The following is a 20,601-nucleotide window of genomic DNA, read 5'->3' on the forward strand; positions in this document are numbered from 1 at the left end:
GAAGGAGTCTCAAAGCGACTAACATTCTCCAAGCGACTAACATTCTCCTTTCCCTTCCTCCCCCACAACAAACACTCTGTGAGGTGAGTGGGGCTGAGAGACTTCAAAGAAGTGTGACTAGCCCAAGGTCACCCAGCAGCTGCATGTGGAGGAGCAGAGACGCGAACCCGGTTCCCCAGATTACGAGTCTACCGCTCTTAACCACTACACCACACTGGCTCCATACTGTCCACACTGACTAGCAGCAGCTCTCCGGGATTTTAGGCAGGCGTCTCCCAGCCCTACATGGAAGTGTCATTGGGGACCGAACTCGAGACCTTCTGCTTGCAAAGCAGAGGCTCCTCTGCTGAGCTACGGCCCTTACCTTCCAAATGCCGACTTGTTTTTACCTGTTGAGATGTGTGCATGGTGGAGGTGGAGGTTGAGATGAACCGCTAAATATTTTGATTTTCCTTAGAATTAAAAATGCTACACAAATGCTAATTCAACTCACCTGACTCGCTCTGGGTAAAAAAGAGCCATGTGCCACACCGTGGCACCGCCCCAGTCGTGGCCGATGAGGGTAGCTTGGGAGATGCCCTGGAGGAAAACGGAAACGGCAGTGAGCTGACGCGGGGTTTGGAAGCTCCCCTTCCCAAAAGCGCAAGGCATGTTTTCTGCGCTGCTGCTCTTCAAGCAGTGAGGTGCAACTTAATGGAAGGTGCCCTATATATGGACAATTCTCCTTTTGTTTGGGGGTTCCCTGCATGCATAAGCCCGCTCTGCTCTGCCCCTTTATGTGATGTTTTGGGGCTACTTCTTCCAGCTTCGGCTCCGTGCACGCAATCACATGTCATTCGGACACACTTAATCTCGGAATTCTACAATTATCTTTTGCGAAAGGGAAGGCTCAAGAGTCTTGGGCACAGATGAAGAGCAGCTCATTGTCACCTGGTAAAGCTGTTTCTGGACTGCAACACTTTAGGCAGGGAAGTGCAGGCCTGAATCTGCATGGAAAAGCTCCCTTAAACACTGAAAATTAAACTCAGAGCATAGAACAGGGGCGGGTGGATTTATCAGTTTCAGTGTCTCATTTTCCCTGTCTTAAGAGCAGTTCTCCACATTTCCACATCCGTTTGTTAAAAGTGTTTTGTTTTTAAGCGCTCGTGAAAGTTCATGCTAATATGCACATCTTGGTACAGAAGTTTTGTCTGATGTACAGATTTTTGCAAGGCATTTCCCTACATTACTTTCACTAATATGCATGTGAATGCACACTATACGTATTTTCTGTACACATTACTTGGGCTGGAGAAATGAATCACAAAATTCAGAGAAGCGCAAATTTTGCAAGATGGCTTTGTTTCAGTTGTTGTTTAAATTTGTATATACCGCCCTATAGGCGCAGGTCTCCGGGCAGTTCACACGGGTTATTTCATTAAGTGTGAATTACTTAAGCTCACCTTTGAATGCAAACTGGATCGAATCTCCCCTCCCCTCCCCTGACTGGAATGTTTCTCTTGGATAACTATGTGCCATGATAATGTCTTTTGTTTATAGTACAAGGCAGCATTCAGTCCTGTAGCCCCCCACCCCCTGCCCCAAAGTTTGTCATGGCACAGTCCAAGAGTCTACCAGCACGTGATGAACCCTTTTGCTTAGACCAGCCCACTACGGAAGAGAGAAGGGGAGATACCCCTAAGGAGTGCCAACTCCGAGGGGGTGCCTTGCCAAATTATCTTGAAAAGGAGTTGGGGGGGGGAGAGAAAAAGAAAGTTAAACTCCAAATTCCAAGCATCCAAGCCCTCTCTTAACTTGAAAGGGCCATTCTGGCTTTTAAGAGCCATCTGTTTGCTCAAGATATGGCTTCATTCGAGACACAGCTTGCAGCCATCAACTCTTTTCCTCGCTTATTCCGAAAGCCCACGGGAAGGAGACTCACCTTGCCTGCTCTTTAAGTCCTAAATTAGCCCTGGCAAGAGGCAAGCTCCTTTGGAGTAGGTTGGCCCAGACTCAGCAGCTGCCCAGGGAGGCCCCCGCCATCCACAAAGGGGTGCGTTTTCCGTGGAAACAGCCCTTTCTCCCTCACCCCAGATTTGATCCCAAACAAAGCCTGCCAAAACCTGCCTTGCCAATCTACATTTTTCAAGCCCTCGGGAGTGGGGTGACTGTGCTTTTCAACTTTTCCTTAAATGACCCGGAGTCAGGGTGGTGTCCAAGTTTGCCGGTGCTACAAAATCGTTCGGGGTGGTAGAAAGGGATTGCAAGGAGCTCCGAAAGGCTGCCTCTAAACTGGGCAATAAAATGGCAGGTGTGCTTCTGTGTAAGCAAGTGTAAAGTGTTGCAAAGTGGGGCAATAAATAAATAAATCTTAACTTCACATGTACATTAATGGAGTCATAACTGGTAGCAATTCACAAGAAAAGAAACCTTGGGATTGCAGTGGATAACTTTTTGAAGATGTTGGCCCAGGGGTCTTCCTTGTTCTGATGCTGGAAGTTCCTTCTCCATACTTGGCCAAGATAGCTAATCCGGCATAGAACCATAGGCAGTTGCTTTATCCTGGGCCAGACTATTTGGCCACCTACCCTAGCATTGTCTATTTCCACCTTTCCTAGCCTGAAGTTCCCCAAAAGATTGGGACTCAAATCCCATCAGCCCCAGCAAGCAAGGACAATGGTCAGGGATGATGGGAGTTGTAGTCCAAGACATGGGGGGGCGGGCGGGCAGGCAAGCTGGTCTACTATGTCTGGCAGCAATTCTCCAGAGGCTTGAACTTAGGGAAGCTCCCTCCCCACCGGCAATCACCTGCTTACTACTTTTCAAAAAACAGGAGATGCTGAAGGCTGAACCTTCTGCACGGAAAGCATAAGGGCTGCCACCAAATAATAGCACCTCCCTTGATCGTTCAAGTCCTGGTTCTATTCTCTTTGCAGCAGCAAGCAACGTTTTAGCAAGCAGACATTTGAATGATGCAGTGAGATAAACCAGAAACACGATGGACTTTGCTTTATAAATGCATGCCTTTGACTGAAGCAAAAAAAAAAAAAAGACCCCTGGATGGTTAAGTGCAGTCAAAGGAGACTATGGGGTTGTGGCACTCATCTCGCTTCAGGCCCGAGGGAGCCACTGTTGGTCCGCAGACAGCTTTCCGGGTCATGTGGCCAGCAGGACTAAACTGCTTCTGGCGCAATGGAACGCCGTGACGGAAACCAGATCGAACGGAAATGCCATTTACCTTCCCCTTTGCAGTGGTACCAATTTATAATAATAATAATAATAATAATTTATTATTTATACCCCGCCCATCTGGCCGGGTTCCCCCAGCCACTCTGGGCGGCTTCCAAAAAAACAGAAATTCTAAAATACAGAAATCCATCAAACATTAAAAGCTTCCCTAAACAGGGCTGCCTTGAGATGCCTTCTAAAGGTCTGGTAATTGTTCTCTTTGACCTCTAGTGGGAGGGCATTCCACAGGGTGGGTGCCACTACCGAGAAGGCCCTCTGCCTGGTTCCCTGTAACTTGGCTTCTCGTAATGAGGGAACCGCCAGAAGGCCCTCGGAGCTGGACCTCAGTGTCCGGGCAGAGCGATGGGGGTGGAGACGCTCCTTCAGGTATACCGGACCGAGGCCGTTTAGGGCTTTAAAGGTCAACACCAACACTTTGAATTGTGCTCGGAAACGTACTGGGAGCCAATGTAGGTCTTTTAGGACCGGTGTTATGTGATCTCGGCGGCCGCTCCCAGTCACCAGTCTAGCTGCCGCATTCTGGATTAGTTGTAGTTTCCGGGTCACCTTCAAAGGTAGCCCCACGTAGAGCGCATTGCAGTAGTCCAAGCGAGAGATAACTAGAGCATGCACCACTCTGGAGAGACAGTCAGTGGGCAGGTAGGGACTCAGCCTGCGTACCAGATGGAGCTGATAAACAGCTGCCCTGGACACGGAGTTGACCTGTGCCTCCATGGACAGCTGTGAGTCTAAAATGACTCCCAGGCTGCGCACCTGGTCTTTCAGGGGCACAGTTACCCCATTCAGGACCAGAGAGTCCTCCACACCCGCCCGCCTTGTCCCCCACAAACAGTACTTCTGTCTTGTCAGGATTCAATCTCAATCTGTTAGCCGCCATCCATCCTCCAACCGCCTCCAAGCACTCACACAGGACCTTCACCGCCTTCACTGGTTCTGATTTAAAAGAGAGGTAGAGCTGGGTATCATCAGCATACTGATGGACACCCAGCCCAAACCCCCTGATGATCTCTCCCAGCGGCTGCATGTAGATGTTAAAAAGCATGGGGGAGAGGACAGAACCCTGAGGCACCCCACAAGTGAGAGCCCAGGGGTCTGAACACTCATCCCCCCCCACCACTTTCTGAACACGGCCCAGGAGGAAGGAGCAGAACCACTGTATGACAGTTCCCCCAGCTCCCAAGCCCTCTAGACGGTCCAGAAGGATGTTATGGTCGATGGTGTCAAAAGCCGCTGAGAGATCCAGCAGAACTAGGAAACAGCTCTCACCTTTGTCCCTAGCCCGCCGGAGATCATCAACCAGTGCGACCAAGGCAGTTTCAGTCCCATGATGAGGCCTGAATCCTGACTGGAAGGGATCCAAATGGTCCGCTTCTTCCAGGCGTGCCTGGAGTTGTTCCGCAACCACTCGCTCAATCACCTTGCCCAAGAATGGAAGATTTGAGACTGGGCGATAGTTGGCCATATTGGCCGGATCTAAAGATGGTTTTTTAAGAAGCGGTTTAATAACCGCCTTTTTCAGCGGGTCTGGGAAGGCTCCCACATGGAGAGAAGCATTTACCAACCCGTGAAGCCCATCGCCCAGCCCTTCCTGGCTAGCTTTTATAAGCCAGGATGGGCAAGGATCAAGGAGACAGGTGGTTGGTTTCATTCGTCTAAGCAGCCTGTCCACATCCTCGGAGGTAACAGATTGAAATTGATCCCACAAAACTTGACTAGACAGGACTCTAGCACTCCCCCGCCCCGGCCCTGCTCCCACGGTGGAGTCTACCTCTTCCCGAATCTGAGCGACTTTATCTGCAAAAAACTTTGCAAAATCATTGCAGGAGATCATGTGGCCCGTACTGGGCCCGGATGGAGCAGGTGGTTCCGCTAAATTGCGAACCACCTGGAAGAGTCTCCTGCTGCTGTTTTCTGCAGATGCGATGGAGACGGTGAAGAAGGTCCTCTTCGCCGTCGCCATTGCCACTTGGTAGGCTCGAAGTTGAGCTCTAGCCCGTGTCCGGTCTGATTCAAAATGAGTTTTCCGCCACCAGCGCTCTAGCCGTCTCAACGACTGTTTCATTGCCCTCAGCGCCGGGGAAAACCACGGGGCTGTCCGGGCTCCATGCAATCTGAGAGGGCGCTTCGGAGCCAGACAGTCAATAGCGCTGGTTAACTCCGCATTCCAGCGGGCCACCAGGGAATCAGCTGAAAGGCCATCGACATGGGATAAAACATCCCCTACCACTCTTTGGAAGCCAATTGGATCCATTAAGTAGCGGGGGCGGACCATCCGAATCGGTCCCACCTCCCTGCAGAGGGGAAGGGTTGCGGAGAAGTCCAGTTGCACCAGAAAGTGATCTGACCATGGCACTACTTGCACTGGCATGCTTTCGAACTGCTAGGTTGGCAGGAGCTGGGACAGAGCAAAGGGAGCTCACTCCGTCGCGGGGATTCAAACTGCCAACCTTCCGATTGCCAAGCCCAAGAGGCTCAGTGGTTTAGACCAGTGTTTCTCAACCTTTTTTGGGCCAAAGCACACTTGTTCCATGAAAAAAATCACGAGGCACACCACCATTTAAAAAGTTAAAAAAATTAACTCTGTGCCGCCCTATATTGACTATATAATTATGACTGTATGCATATCTCGTTAAGAGCTGAATACCCATTTCTGGTTTTCTTTTAAAGAAAGGTATTGTGTGGCGATGCCCCGAGCCCTCCCCGTGAAAATAAAGACGCAAGACACAAGGTATAGGGTTAATGGGCATGAAAGGCCACAACTTTATTGATTACGACTGTAGAGGGGTATTGGCATAGGCATTGGATCTAACCGACTATATCTGACTCCAGCCCGCTCTGCTGGCAGTCTGTGAAGGGTTAACCACCGTTGGATGAGTCCTGCGATGCACATCAACTAGGAACTCATCCTGGGGCCACCATTAGGGGCGTGCCCTCAGGCCCTCACCTACCACGGCTTCGGACATGGCAACGCCCCGGACTCCTTAGGGGAGTACCCTTCCGCATTTGGGGGAGGTGATGGCAGCAACCTCCCCCCCCGCACCTGTACCTTCTTGAGAGAATCCAATGCCTACCGCCAAAACCCCAAGTTGTGACGATTTGCGTACGCGGCAGGCAAAAACCACAAGGCCAGAGCCAATTTGCCGAGTGGGAAAAATCCTACCAGGTCCCAGCTGGTGACCAATAAATGTGCGCAGCAACGTCAAGAGCAAACCTGCCTAAAAAGAGGGTGGGTGGGTGGGAAAAGCAGGTCAGGTCCGGAGAAAAGAGGCAGTTTCCCCGCCGCGCGCTCCCTTAAATGCGCAAGCCGCGCCCCCAAGGAGCATCCTGATTGGGTGCGCCATGGGCACGCCGCGGCGGGGAAGGAACCAATGGGCTGGGGGGAATGCTAGCCATTCCCCCCTCACGTGAAGGACTCGTGGGCCCACAACATCTCCTCCCCCCGAAGAGGGAAGAGATTTTGTGTGGCGATGCCCCGAGCCCTCCCCGTGAAAATAAAGACGCAAGACACAAGGTATAGGGTTAATGGGCATGAAAGGCCACAACTTTATTGATTACGACTGTAGAGGGGTATTGGCATAGGCATTGGATCTAACCGACTATATCTGACTCCAGCCCGCTCTGCTGGCAGTCTGTGAAGGGTTAACCACCGTTGGATGAGTCCTGCGATGCACATCAACTAGGAACTCATCCTGGGGCCACCATTAGGGGCGTGCCCTCAGGCCCTCACCTACCACGGCTTCGGACATGGCAACGCCCCGGACTCCTTAGGGGAGTACCCTTCCGCATTTGGGGGAGGTGATGGCAGCAACCTCCCCCCCCGCACCTGTACCTTCTTGAGAGAATCCAATGCCTACCGCCAATCGAGCCCCGAGAGGGGTTCGCCGCCAATACCCTTACAGCCGGAACCAATTCCTAATAGCACCTAGTATATCAGAAATCCAAATGTCATTTCCATCATCAGAAAGATGGACGCCATCTGCACGGTATAAAGCAAGCTTATCGAACCTAATGTCCGGGTGCGGTATATAAAGTCCATTCAAGGCCAAGACCTTTCTGGCCACAGCGATATCCAAAAACTTCCTTGCTTTGTTTATAGCAGCGGGCGAACAGCTGTCACGCCAAACACGCCTCTCCAGCAGAGAGGACCAGCAAATTGTCAAGTTGGGGAAATCAGCCAGCAGTCCATCGAAGTCCGCAAAGATAGTCCATTTTAAATCCTGGCCAGAGCGGTAAGCCAAGTCATTTTCGCCCAACTGCACCACCAGAATATCCGGAGGGCCCCGCATAGCGGCTCTAGATCTCACGGTTGGCAGGAACTCACTCCAACGCATCCCTCGTCTCGTGATCCAGGACACACTAACCCATGATGGCAGCCCCAGATTGGGCCCCATTCTCCGATCATAAGCGCGAGCCCGGGCCCAATGCACGATGCTATGACCAAAGAACCAGATGTTAACACGTTTCTCTGCAAAGAAAACGAAAGGGGGACGTAAGCCAACAGCTGTGGATTGAGGTGCTTATTTTGTAGGGCGGAGGTACCCCTTGTACGCTTTGGACTTCCAACGGCCTAAGTCTTTTATTCTCTCTGCCGACAAACCCATATGTGCCGCAGTTGTGGCGGCGCCAATACGAAATGAATGTGCTGCAAAATCGGAGGGAGGAAGGCCACAAGCAGCGATAGCCCTGCGCATGACGCGGGTAAATTGATGGCGGGCTAAACAAGACCCATCCTGGTGAATTAAAAGCGGACCGGGTGAGGCGGGCCTCAAACGAAGAAAACGCCTAGTGTCCTTCACGGGGCAGGGGCCGCAGTGACCTGTAGCTGGCAAGCGCATCAAGGTGCCCTTTCCGTATTGATCCGTTTTTGATTGGCGGATGTGAATTACCACTTCCTTTTCTGACAATGTTAGGTCAGATAACAAGATACCCTTGGCAGTTTGGGCGGGAGAACCCTCGCAAACCACCTCACCAATCCTGAGAGCGCCGAAAAAGGCCAATGAGTAAGCTGCTGAGAAAAGTCTTGCCTCGTATTTTGACCAGCACAGCTTCCTGAGCTGTTTGTGAATTTGGAATAGTAAGACAAAAGTAATGGGTTTCCGTTTATCCATGCGCGGAGGTTGGAGCCTGCGCCAGCCCTCCAAAGCTTTGCGCACCAGAAAATCCGCACAAGGGTCGGTTGCAAAGGTGGCCTTACTAAAGAAGGAGATAGCGGCTGTTTGAATGTGTAAGGTTCTGGGCGCCCTGCCCAGTCTCCTTAGGCCAGCTAGGTACGCTAGGACCTCCTTCCTACTAGGGGGTGTGTCGCAATCTGAACCCATGGACCTTGCGCGAAAGGACCGGAAGTCAGACCAGGCCTTTTTATAGGTGTTAAGAGTGGAGGGGGCAACCGACGCCAGTACTCCCTCTAGCACGTCTCGTTCCCAAGATTCCATAGATGTTCCGGGAACGCCTCCGGCAACTGCTGAGCCTCTGGAGCGAGAGAGCGGAAGCGGTCCATCTGGAAACGAGATAAAGCATCCGCGATGTCATTATTAACACCAGGCACAAATTTGGCAGAGAAATAGATGTTCAATTGCAAGCACAGCAACACGAAGGCCCGCAGCAAGGCAGACACCCTTGGAGATCGTGAAGATTGTCTCGAGAGAACGTTGACCACAGCCTGGTTATCGGTCCAAAAGCATACCCGATGGTTCTTGAACTCGTCTGCCCACAAATGAACTGCTACGACTATGGGAAAGAATTCCAGAAATGCTAGATCGCGAATGAGGGGTTTATTCTTCCATTGCGGAGGCCAGTGCTGGGCGCACCATCTGCCCTTAAAGTAAACTCCGAAACCCAGTGAACCCGCTGCATCAGAGTGAACCTGGAAATCTACTCTCAATCTCAAAGTGTCCTGCCATAAAGAGATGCCGTTGAATTTTTCTAAAAACTGTAACCACACCCTCAGGTCAGACTTTACACCCTTATTGAGGCGTACCCTATGGTGAGACGCGCGCAGTCCTGCTGACAGTCGAGCAAGCCTTGAGCAAAAGGGACGTCCTGGGGACACCACTCTGCAGGCAAAATTAAGGTGACCAAGGAGGGATTGAATTTGCTTAAGTGTCACCTTCCTAAGAGGAAGTGTTTCTGTAATAATTTGCTTAAGGGCCGATAATTTTTCTGGGGGTAACCGTGATGTTTGGGCAACGGTATCCAGCTCAATTCCCAAATACGTTATGGTGGAAGCCGGCCCTTCAGTTTTTTCTGCAGCCAAAGGAACGCCCAGCTCTGTGGTCAAGGAAGCAAAGGCTTCAAGGAGATAAGCACAATCCGCACTCAGAGCCCGCCCACAGAAAAGGAAGTCATCTAAGTAATGTGTCACGCCCTCGAGGCCTGTCCTAAATCGTAGGGCCCAATCCAAAAATGTGCTAAACGATTCAAAGGCTGAGCATGCCACTGAACAACCCATGGGCATTGCTTTGTCTACGTAATACGCCCCCTCAAACTTGAATCCCAACCACCTGAAGTCTTGAGGGTGAACCGGCAGCAAGCGGAATGCAGATTCGATGTCGCATTTTGCCAATAAAGCGCCTCTGCCAAATTTCCTAATAAGCTTTATTGCCTGGTCAAAGGAGGCGTATTTAACGGTACAAAGCTCCTGGGGGATACCATCATTGACCGATGAGCCCTTGGGGTGAGACAAGTTGTGAATTAGTCTAAACTCACCAGGGGTCTTTTTAGGAACGACACCCAATGGGGAAACATGAAGGTCCTGCATCGGGGGGAACGGAAAGGGGCCAGCTATTCTGTTTGCTTTAATTTCCTTATCAATTTTCTTTCTGGCTACTTCGGGCATATCCCGTACAGACTTTTGATTTGGTGGGTTACCAGAAACTGGTGGTACTTTTACTGGGATTCTGAAGCCCTTAGAAAATCCCTCCCCCAAATATTTCGCTGCTTGCCTATTGGGATAAAGTTGTAATAATAATTTTAACGGGTGGAGTTTGACAGGGGTGAAAGCCAAGGACAGGGACAAATTAGTATCTGTTGCCTGTGGGACCTGGTCCTTGGGCTGCGGCACTTTTCGGCCCCTGCCGAAAGTTGCCGCGACCCCCGCGAAAGGACTGCTGGCCCTTGAAGCAAGCGGACGCTGGGTGGGCCCCCTGGCACCTCTCGCACTCGTGACTATATTTGCAGTATGCTCTGGTGCACGTGCCCTTATTGAATTCCCAGCACACTAATCGGCGGCCCGGTCTTTTTGGTTCGAATTTTGCAGATCGGGATGCGTCTGGGTGTTTCTTTTCTATGTAGGGGTTCACGTGCTCACCCCAAAAGTTCTGGTCACGCAGGTCCCAACGGGTGGTGGCCAAAAGGGAGGCGTTCCTACGAAATTCCTCATCATACAAAAGAGCAGGGCCTTCCCCCGCCAACTCATAGGCCCGTCTCACGTGCGCCATATAGGCCACGAGGTGCATTGCCCTCTTAGGGTAGCAAGCCACTATAGTGCCCATATATACCTGGAAACCGTCCAGCCAGTTTTCGAAGGTGCGTTCCGCCCTAGGCTCCCTATATTTACGTTTTCCATATGTGCGTTTCTTTTCCCCTTTTCCCTTTATCTTAGCTGGCGGTAGGAGGGTAAATATGTCGACAAAATCCCCATTCAGGATCTTATTCCTCTTTTTGCTGGACAAATGATTCCCCAGAATGAAATCGGAAGATTCGAAAGTGGAAGTTTTTACATCTTCCACCAAAGCCCCATTTTTCCACTCCAATGTGCCATTAAAGGTTTTGCGGTGAGAGTTAGCCCTACGCTCGTGTGCCCAAATTGGCAGACCAACCAGGTCTTCACCCTGGCCCCAGTACCCTTCTAGAATTCCCTCATCCTCATCAGAACTTGAAGAAGAGGTACCTGAGTCGTCCCCTGGCTCCGTATGCTTGGTCTTCTTGGTCTTCTTCTGGCCCGTCTTCTTCGTCTTCCCCTTTTCTTGGACGCCTTGCTGAGCAGTGCCCTGCTGAGATGGCGTTGCTCGCACCTGGTCCTGAGCGTCGCTATCGTAGGATGTGATTGACGAGAGACGCCTGGACCTATTTTGGGAATCTGGCGGCTGACTCCGCAGACAGGCAGGGGTACCTGGCGACAGCTGGGAGGTGGAAGCGTTACCCGCAGCTGGAGGGGGTGTCCTGTCCCTGGCACCGCTAGAGGCGGCACCCGTAGAGGCAGTTTGAGACCTTGTTTCCACGCGCCTAGGCTGCTCTGGAGGAGTAGCATATGAGGGCCCGGGGCGCACAACCTCGGCCACGGGTGTCCCTGCAATGAAGTCGGGGGACCCTTCCTGGGAAACTTCGTGAATGGTGGCAGCCGGTCTATGAAACTGCTGAAAGAAACTTTGGAAGCCTGAAAACAGGTTAGCCAGGGCCTCAGGTGGAACGGAGATAGCGGAAACCGTAGGAGCGCTGGACGCGGTATTGCCGGCCGTAGCACGTTTTTTGGAGGGCACCACCGCAGACTCCTTTTGCTTGCGTTTAGGGGCCATTATACCAAGCTCAAAAGTACAGTAAAATTGCTAGTGGCACCGGAATGAGGCGTTATCACAGGGGCTTGATGTAGGAGCAGCGCCTGCTGCTATTATTTTATTTTACCTTATTATTATTATTATTATTACTATTATTATTATTATGTAGGCTAAAGGAATATCAAGGAAAGTTGCAAACTGGGGAAATAAATGCAAGCGAATTCAAATGCAGCCGCTTATAAAGCTGAAATTGTCCCGATTAGACGGTCCCGCGATTGAGCCACCAAAGGAGTTAACTAAAAGACTGCTGTGCCAATGCACGGCTTCCTCAAAACCCCCAGCTTGTGCGCACGAGAGGCAATGGCAGGAGCAACTGTATTGCAAATTCCCCTTCGAATTAATCAGAAAATAAACTTACGTACGTAACCAGTAGGGCTAAGAAACAATTTGGCAAAGTAAGTTCCCAGTTAGTAATTGCGCACGCCAAAAGTTGGGGGGCTTGTGAAGGCTAGCGTTCCTTGCTATTACTACAGCAGAGGCAGGCTTAAGACAGGCTACCCAAGGAGGCGAAGCTCTGAAGGAGACTGCTAATGTTATTAAGGAGCAGCGACTGCTAAAGGAATGAGGTAAAAGGTCGCCAAAAACCAAATGCTACTCTACTCAGATTAGGAAAAGGACAAACACAATAGCAATTCTTTGAATGAGAACAAAAGGCGCCCCTTAAGGTCGCTGACTCCAGGAAGTAGGCGAAAGGTCACACACGTGGCCTAGCCAAGCCAAGGCGATGAGCTAATGGGGTAAACAGAACGCTGCTAAAGGAGAAGCTGAACAACCAACAATAAGCGGCGATGGCCCCAGGGCGCCGAGGCTCGGGCAAGGTAACTCCAGCCGCGTGTAGCGACCCACGAGGGTGACCCAAATTATGCCCTGCTGATCCTAACTACACGTGTCCCCACACAGAGAAATGAGTACCCGCAATAGTGAATGAAACTTTGAGCACTGCCTGCAAAGCAGGGAACAACGAGGGTAGCCTTTTAAAACCTAAGCTATCGGCGGTTAGGCAAGCCACCCACAGTAAAAGGGAAACACGACCCTCCCCGCTACCCAACTCACGGTTCCACGTTGCGGGATGATGGCGAGGCGGCGATGAGCTGCTAGAGGGGGACGCGAAGCCTGGCGTGCAGGGCAAATGCGGTGGCCTCGGTGACCGGGAAACGGCCCGCTTAGGGGAACGCGCCGCGGCGAAGGCAAGCTGCGTGCGCCGCGACCGAACTAGGAGCGGTTAACGCTAAACAGGAGCCAGACGCTTCTCCAAGCGGGTTGCCTGTGGGTAGCAAGCCGCGGGATCCGCACCCAAATCGGGGCTCTTAGCGGCAGCCACGCGAAGGAAGGACGTCCTCTCCGGCGAGCGTGATGGTATGACGCCACAGGGGTTCCGCCGCCGCCGGCTGGATTGCTTGGATATTCGGCGGAGCCTAGAAGCCGATGGCGTCGAGTAGCCCCGTGCTGGGCGCTTCAAGCCGCAGGCGAAGGTCGGGAGGGCCGCGGGAGAGAGCCGCCTGAGAGGTGAGCGTCCCGGCGCTCCGAGGCAGGCTGGATCCCGGATGGATGCCGCGGCGAAGCGGACGGCCGGGTGCTCCCCGCCGCCGGATGCAGCGCCGCGCGGCTTGGGGTTAGTCACCTTAGGCGCTAAGGAAGGAATAAGGCTGGCGTTGAAAAACGCCGTTGGAGCAAGTGATTCAGCGAGTGATTCAGCGAGCGAGTGATTCAGCGAGGCTAAAAGCAGGTCAGGTCCGGAGAAAAGAGGCCGTTTCCCCGCCGCGCGCTCCCTTAAATGCGCAAGCCGCGCCCCCAAGGAGCATCCTGATTGGGTGCGCCATGGGCACGCCGCGGCGGGGAAGGAACCAATGGGCTGGGGGGAATGCTAGCCATTCCCCCCTCACGTGAAGGACTCGTGGGCCCACAACATCTCCTCCCCCCGAAGAGGGAAGAGATTTTACCTGCTTGACATTTTACATCATACTGTATTAGAAATCTATTGGTGTGCATTACTTACACAATTTTCAGTATCCAGCCTTGTCAGTAACCTTTGTTCTTTATTAACTTTCCATTAAAAATAATTTTTCTTAAACAATGGTATTTAAAAGATTTCCCTGCACAGCAGTTTGCCACGACTGAAAGATGTGCTACATACAAGGCCTCAACTTCGATCTTTTTTTTTAAGCAGCCAGGTATCAAAACTCCTTAATGGCCCAAACCATCCCTGTCTCATCAAAAACCTCACTCCTGCTCCCTAAACGCTGACAGGATCGGCCACATTATTGCACACAGCTTCAACGCGAACAAAGGGCAGCCTTGCCACTTCCTCCAGGGAGCTGCTTCTCCACCCCACCCCCACCCCCAAATGCAATGTTACTATTTACACACAAACACACACACACACACACGTTATCAGTTTACCGCGGGGGAACTGCAGTGCATGCTCCCGAGCGAGCAAAACAAAAACAAGCCCATCCACGCAAGAAAGACCTCGTCCTGGAAGACAGCGCAACCGCTCGCTCGCAAGTTTGTTCTGCAAACCTCGTCGGGGGCCGGAAGGAGGCTCTTCGCAGCCGCTGGGTCGTATGGCTGCGGCGAAACCCCCACCCCCACCAGCAAATGCAAAGGGAACCCCCCTTCTCCATCCCGGGCCTTGCATTCTAATAAACAGGCCGCCGAGGCCGCCTCCCGCTTAGGAGGAGAGAAAGACGCGAGGCGGCGGGAAGGGGCAGAGAGCTCTGCTTTGTCGCTTCCTTACCCGGAGCCTCAGGCATCGGGGGGGACGCGGCGCTCGCACCCAGGTGGCATAAAGGGCAGCAGCGCGGGAGGCGGGAAAGAGGGAGAAGAGCGGAGGCGGCCGGCAGCGGGAACGGAAGCAGCGTCGTGACCCGTCCGGCTTCAAATCGCCCTTCTCCCCGCCGCACGTCGCGGCACACCAGCCAGTGTCTCGCGGCACACTATTGTGCCGCGGAACAGCGGTTGAGAAACGCTGGTTTAGACCACAGCGCCACCCACATCCCTTACCTTTGTCTGAAGCATCAGGGCATGTGAGCATGTGTTCCTTATAAATGAAGGAACCACTTTAATCCAGCCTGCGCAGAGGTCTTTAGCAACTGATAGTTCGGATAAGAGGCAAACGCCTAGGAGCTGACCAACAGCAGGTGCCTGACACCCTGCATCCTTTGGACCCCGGGAAGCTTGAGATACAACTCTGCACAAGGACACACACACACACAACCCTTCACACATGCACGTCAGCCTTTGATCATGCTGTAGGACAGGCGTCCAGTGCACCCCCCAGCAAAGAACAAGGGAAGGAGCAAAGGGTCCCCCTGTCCTGTCATTCCAGCAGCTTCGATCAGCCTGCTTTGGGTTCTCGGCCTCTCCCAGCGAGCCAAGACTCCCTGCTTCTGCCTCATCAGCAGCCGCTGTCCCAGCCTGGCTTGGCGTGGCAAATTCCTTTTGATTGAGCAGGCTCCTCTGCTCAGCCTCCTGTACGAGCCGCACACGCAGCCGGCTAATGAGATGGCAGTGGCTTCTGCTGCAGCAGCAGAAAAAGGAAGGAAGATCAAGGCTTGTCGGGGGAAGCAGCAACAGCAGCAGCATGGGGGTCTGGCCTGGAAGATGGAGAGCTTGCGCAACCACAGGCCAGGAACAAGGGCAGGCGTAGTAATAATCGCAGGAGCAATTCCTTATAGTCCTATGAGAAATGCAAAGCACGGACACACTTTGGGTGGTTTCGTTCTGCAGAGCTATTCCCATATGCCTAAGGGGACATTTCCATATTTGATCTGATATGTTGCCTGCATGCAGTCCATTGCAAGCTCTCAAACCTGTCAATTTCTACAACCAGTCCTGAAAATTTGAAGAACTTGAACCCCACTTTTCCAAATACTGCCCCCCCGGGGGCGATGGTACCACTGACTTTCTGGGAACCACTGATCCGCACTGATGGGCACCAGGTTGTAGGGATTCAGGCAGTAGTGCTACTTGGAGATGCCACAGGGGACTGAACCTGGGACGTTCTGCATGCAAAGAAGATGCTCCACCATTGAGTCACAATTCTCCCCCTTGTGTCAAGAGACAGGAGGGCACCGAGCCTTGTAGACACAGACCCCAGTACTGGACAGACTATTGGCTACAACCGATAGGGAGCCAAATTTTCAATTATTATTTTTAAAATAAAGGGGGCTGGGGAGCAGCAGCCCCCCAGATCTAAAAAACCTCAGCTAGCAGACAGTGGGGCTGCAGCAGTGGGGCTGGCCCTGTGAAGAACAGTGGAAACTCAAATACCATTTTTTTTAAAGGAATGTAAGAGACAATCTCCTTCTGGCATTTTGGTTTCAAAAACCTTTCATGAGGCTTCATATGCAGCAGCAGCAGCAGCTGAAAGGGAGTGTTAATTGGATTTCTCCTGGGCTTCTGTAGTGTCACAGAAATGGCTGAAATCTAAGCTCTCTTATCAGCCCGGGCCCTTCTGCGCAGTGGCTTAGTCTCTACATCAGTTATGTGACCATTTCTCCATTTCAGACTCTGGCAGACAAAAAACACCACACACACACACGGGGCTGTTCTTGTGCCGCACGCCCCCGCCGCCCCCCCGCCATCTCCAGAGTCGTGGATCTAAAGAATATTCAGATGAATGGAAAATTAACAAATTGCACAGAGTCAAGTTCAGAGAATATGGGGCCAGCCTGGGCAGCCAACTCTTGATTCTCTCCCCAGCGCAGAAGCTGCTGCTGCACACTCAAAGCTCGGCTTTCCCCATCCCAAGAACAGAACAACAGCCCTGTTGGATCAAGTCTAGTCTAGCACCCTGTCCCTAGAATGTCCAGCCAGATGCCTGTGGGAAATCTGCAAGCAGGACGAGCGCATGCTCCCATCACGTGGCTTCCAAAAACTGGTCCATATTCAGAGGCATCAGGGGGAGAGAGGAGCCCCATGAAATCTGGCTTAGAAGATACAGGAAAAGGCTATGTCAGGCACCCCCAAACTGCGGCCCTCCAGACGTTTTGGCCTACAACTCCCATGATCCCTAGCTAACAGGACCAGTGGTCAGGGATGATGGGGATTGTAGTCCAAAACATCTGGAGGGCCGAAGTTTGGGGATGCCTGGGCTACATCTTCTGTTGCACAGTCAGCCAAAGGGTCGTGTAAGAATGCAAACAGAGCTTGCTGGATCAGGCCAGCGGCCCATCTTGTCCAGCATCCTGTTCTAACAGTGGCCAACCAGGTTCCCTTGAAATAAGAATTTCAATTGCCGAGCCAGCCAGCCATTTACCAACATGCGCGAGGAACGTTTCAGTTTGACGGGCAAATGGTTTAAATGGTATTATAACACCCTCAATGGGAAATCTGCAAGGAGGACCTGAGCACAACAACTTTCTCCCCTCCTGCCGTTTCTAGCCGGTGCCTCCGGGACATAGCCTGAACCTCTAATTTGAGGTGGGACCTGGCTATTTTATGCTCCACTTAAATAATAGTAATAAATGCATGCATACTCCCAAAAGAATCCATGTATTTGCAAGGCTCCCCTCCACCCACCCCAGGTAGGGTCCTACTGTTATAAGCAGAGGTTTCTGCATCTGGGCAACACTCCAAACTGGGATTGCGGGAAGGAAGAATAAAGGTTTTGATGTTTGGTGCTGTGTTATTATTATGCTGAAAACCACCCAGAATGACTGGGGCAACCCAGTCAGATGGGCAGGGCATGAATAAAATGATGATGATGATGATTAAGCTGGTCCTAGATACTTGACTATCTGAAGAGAAGACAGAAGAATGCTTTTAGCATGTGTTTTGTGCTTTTATATAGTATTTTTTTAATGTTGTGAACCACCCCGAGATCTGCAAATGAAGGGTGGCACACAAATATAAATAAATAACTAAATCAATAAAATAAAAAAGAATGCAAGTGGCGTTCTGGTTGCAATAGTTCTTGCTCTTGCAGCCAAGGCCTCGAACGGCAGCAGAGAGACCCCCCTGAGACGCATCACACAATATTAATTAAAAGCCACAAATGCATTTGCAAACAGCCGAGAGCTGCTCGGAAAAGGAGAGGGATTTGCTCTCCCAGCTCAGGGAGTTGAACAAACAAGCCCTATTAATTAGCCGGCTAATTATTAGAAGACTAAAGAAAGATTTTTCTTATCTAACGTGTGTTATCTTAGGAAGCAAAGCAAGGAAAAACTCTTTCGACTGCCGTTTAGCTGCACAGACGACCTTTACAACGTAGAAAGGCAGCATATAAATGTTTTAGATAAACTCAACTTGGTGGGGGCAGAACCCACATATCCAAATATTTTTTTAGCACCATGCATCTCACAGGATGGATAGATTAAAACAGGAGGCGTTTACCAGGAGTGCATTGTTCTAGATTACTCCCCTCCCGGGATCATAGTCACGGTTCTTAACTTTCCTCCGTAATTATTTCCGGGCAGCAGATGCTGCGAGGGACGTTTAATCAGCAAGCAAATTAAGCAAGCACCTCCCCGCAAGCAGGTCGCTCAGGCCGATTTTCATAGTTAGTGCTTATAGAGTACTTACATGTTCAAAGCCCTGCCCTGGAAAGTTAATTAAATTTAAAGCTGGCTCCTGCCAGAGAGATTTTGCTTGACGGAGGAGGCAAGGGGGTTAGCAAAGATAAGGAAAGAAAGTTCAAGGGAAATGTTGGTCCTCTTGGTGCTGTGGGGAGCACAGCACACCAGCCTAAAGACGGGACACTTCCTGCAGCGCATGTCAGAGCATGCAGGAGGCTCTGGAGTGGGGCAGCTATGGTCTGATGGAGCATGCTGAAAGAGAATCCGACCAAACACCAGGAAGAACAGTAAAAGATGTTCAGCAGTGCAATGGACTCCCTCGGAAGGTGCTGGACTCTCCTTCATTCGGAGGATTTTCAGCAGAGGTTAGAGGGCCATCTGCCATGGATGCTGAGACCCTACCTGCCCACAGACTGTCTCGCCAGAGTGGTGCATGCTTTGGTTATCTCCCGCTTGGACTACTGCAATGCACGCTACCTTTGAAGGTGACCTGGAAGCTACAACTAATCCAGAATGTGGCAGCCAGACTGGTGACTGGGAATGGTCGCCGAGACCCTATACCCTAAAGGATCTACACTGGCTCCCAGTACATTTCTGAGCACAATTCGGGTTTGAGCCGAAGAGCAGCCCTCTCCCACCCTGTGGCACCGGATATTCAGAAGCATAACTGCCTCTGACCATAGCGGCAGAGCACCCCCCTCATGGCTAGACGCCCTCAGTGGCCCTTCCACGAATAAGAACCTCAGAATGCTAGATCAGGCCAATTCTGGGCCAGCCAACACTGATTTTCTCCCCAGCACAGAATCTGCTGCACACTAAATCTCCACCTGCGCCATCATAAGATCAGAGAAAGAGATTTAAAGGAAAGAGAATTTCTGTTGCCCACCGGGCAATGGCTTTGAGAACAGCAGAAGCAGGAGTTTGGGGTTTTTTTTTTTTAAAAAAAAAAACTATTTTACAAGTTGTGTATCCTTGTTTCTCAATTTGATCATTTTAAATGGCTTTGTGGAATTTTATTCATCGTGACTTGCCGTTGTTTTTATTGATATTTAACTTTACTGTTTCCTATTCTAATGGACTACTGAATATTGCTTTATTCGATATAAGTTGTTTATTTTAAAGTTTTTTGGAATTGGATCGGATTCTTATTAGGTGTGTGATCTTTGCTGTCTATTTTGCTGCTGCTTCAGCTTGCAGACTGCCTTGTGTCTAGTTATACAGAAAGGCAGTACAGTGGACCCTCGGAATACGTTACCTTCGGGTAACGTAACTTTCGGGTTGCGAACACGGCAAACCCGGAAGTGTATACTTCCGGGTTTTGCAGCACGCATGCTCAGAAGCCCTCTATTGTGCTGCGCGCATGCACAAAAGCGGTGCCTCATGTTGTGGACTTTTTGGGGTACGTACGGACCCCCAGAACAAATTAAATTCGTATCCAGAGGATCCACTGTATGCAAATTAAAAGTGAAATGGGGAAAAAACTGAATCAGCCAATGGCCCACCTAGTCCAGTGTCCTGTTCTCACAGTGGCTAACCAGATGCCCCAAAGGGAAACCCACAAACAGGATTCGAACCCAAGAGCAACTCTCCCCTCCTATGTTTTCCAGCAACTGCTATTCAGAAGCATTGCTGCCTTTTCCTGCGGAGAAAAATGTAGCAAAAGAAACTGCCCCCACAAGCAATAATGATCAGAGACCTGAAGGCTTGTAAAGTCATCTCCTCCCTCAACTTTCCAGAATGCTTCCTCACTGCTCAACGCTTGGCATTTCATGGAGAGGACAAAAAGCAATTTAAAGTTGGTCTAGGCTGCCTGGGTCTATGCTTTAGGCAAACCCCGACCCCTTCTTAGGAAAGCAGGCAGCCCAGCCCAGCACTGAAAGAGAGCATATTAAGCAACTATTGATTGGGCAAACAAAGAACATCAGAATTGGGGTCAGGGGGCCGAGAACAAAAGCGCCTCGGCAATTTTATTCCTGTTTGCTGTGGAGGAAATTCAAATAACCTCAGCAAAGCCAGGACAGGGTTTAGGGTGGGCGGCAGGAGTTGGGCTGTTGCTGCATCCAAAGGTGCAGAAAAGAACAGAGCAGGAAGGAACTCTCTTGAAATCCTTAAGAAGGATACCTTGGTACCTTGGCTCTCGAACTCAATCCGTTCTGAGAGTCCATTCGACTCCTGAAACCACTTGAAAACCAAGATGTGGCTTCCGATTGGCTACAGCAGCTTCCTGCACTCAAGCGGAAGCCGCGTTGGACGTTCGGCTTCTGAGAAACGTTCACAAACCGGAACATGCTACTTCTGGGTTT

The 20,601-nt window shown here is 51.1% G+C and overlaps 1 protein-coding gene across 1 annotated transcript in view; it reads right to left on the reverse strand.

Moving 5' to 3' along the window:
- EPHX2 (epoxide hydrolase 2) overlaps window positions 1-20,601 on the reverse strand; it is an 82,983-nt gene that overhangs the window by 26,450 nt on the left and 35,932 nt on the right. The window contains exon 11 of the mRNA XM_060273193.2: window positions 494-579. Within this exon, the coding sequence (XP_060129176.1) occupies window positions 494-579 (86 nt within the window). The remainder of the gene's footprint in view (window positions 1-493; window positions 580-20,601) is intronic.

Source organism: Zootoca vivipara, chromosome 3, assembly GCF_965207765.1.
Source record: "Zootoca vivipara chromosome 3, rZooViv2.hap1.1, whole genome shotgun sequence".
Lineage (NCBI taxonomy): Eukaryota > Metazoa > Chordata > Lepidosauria > Squamata > Lacertidae > Zootoca > Zootoca vivipara.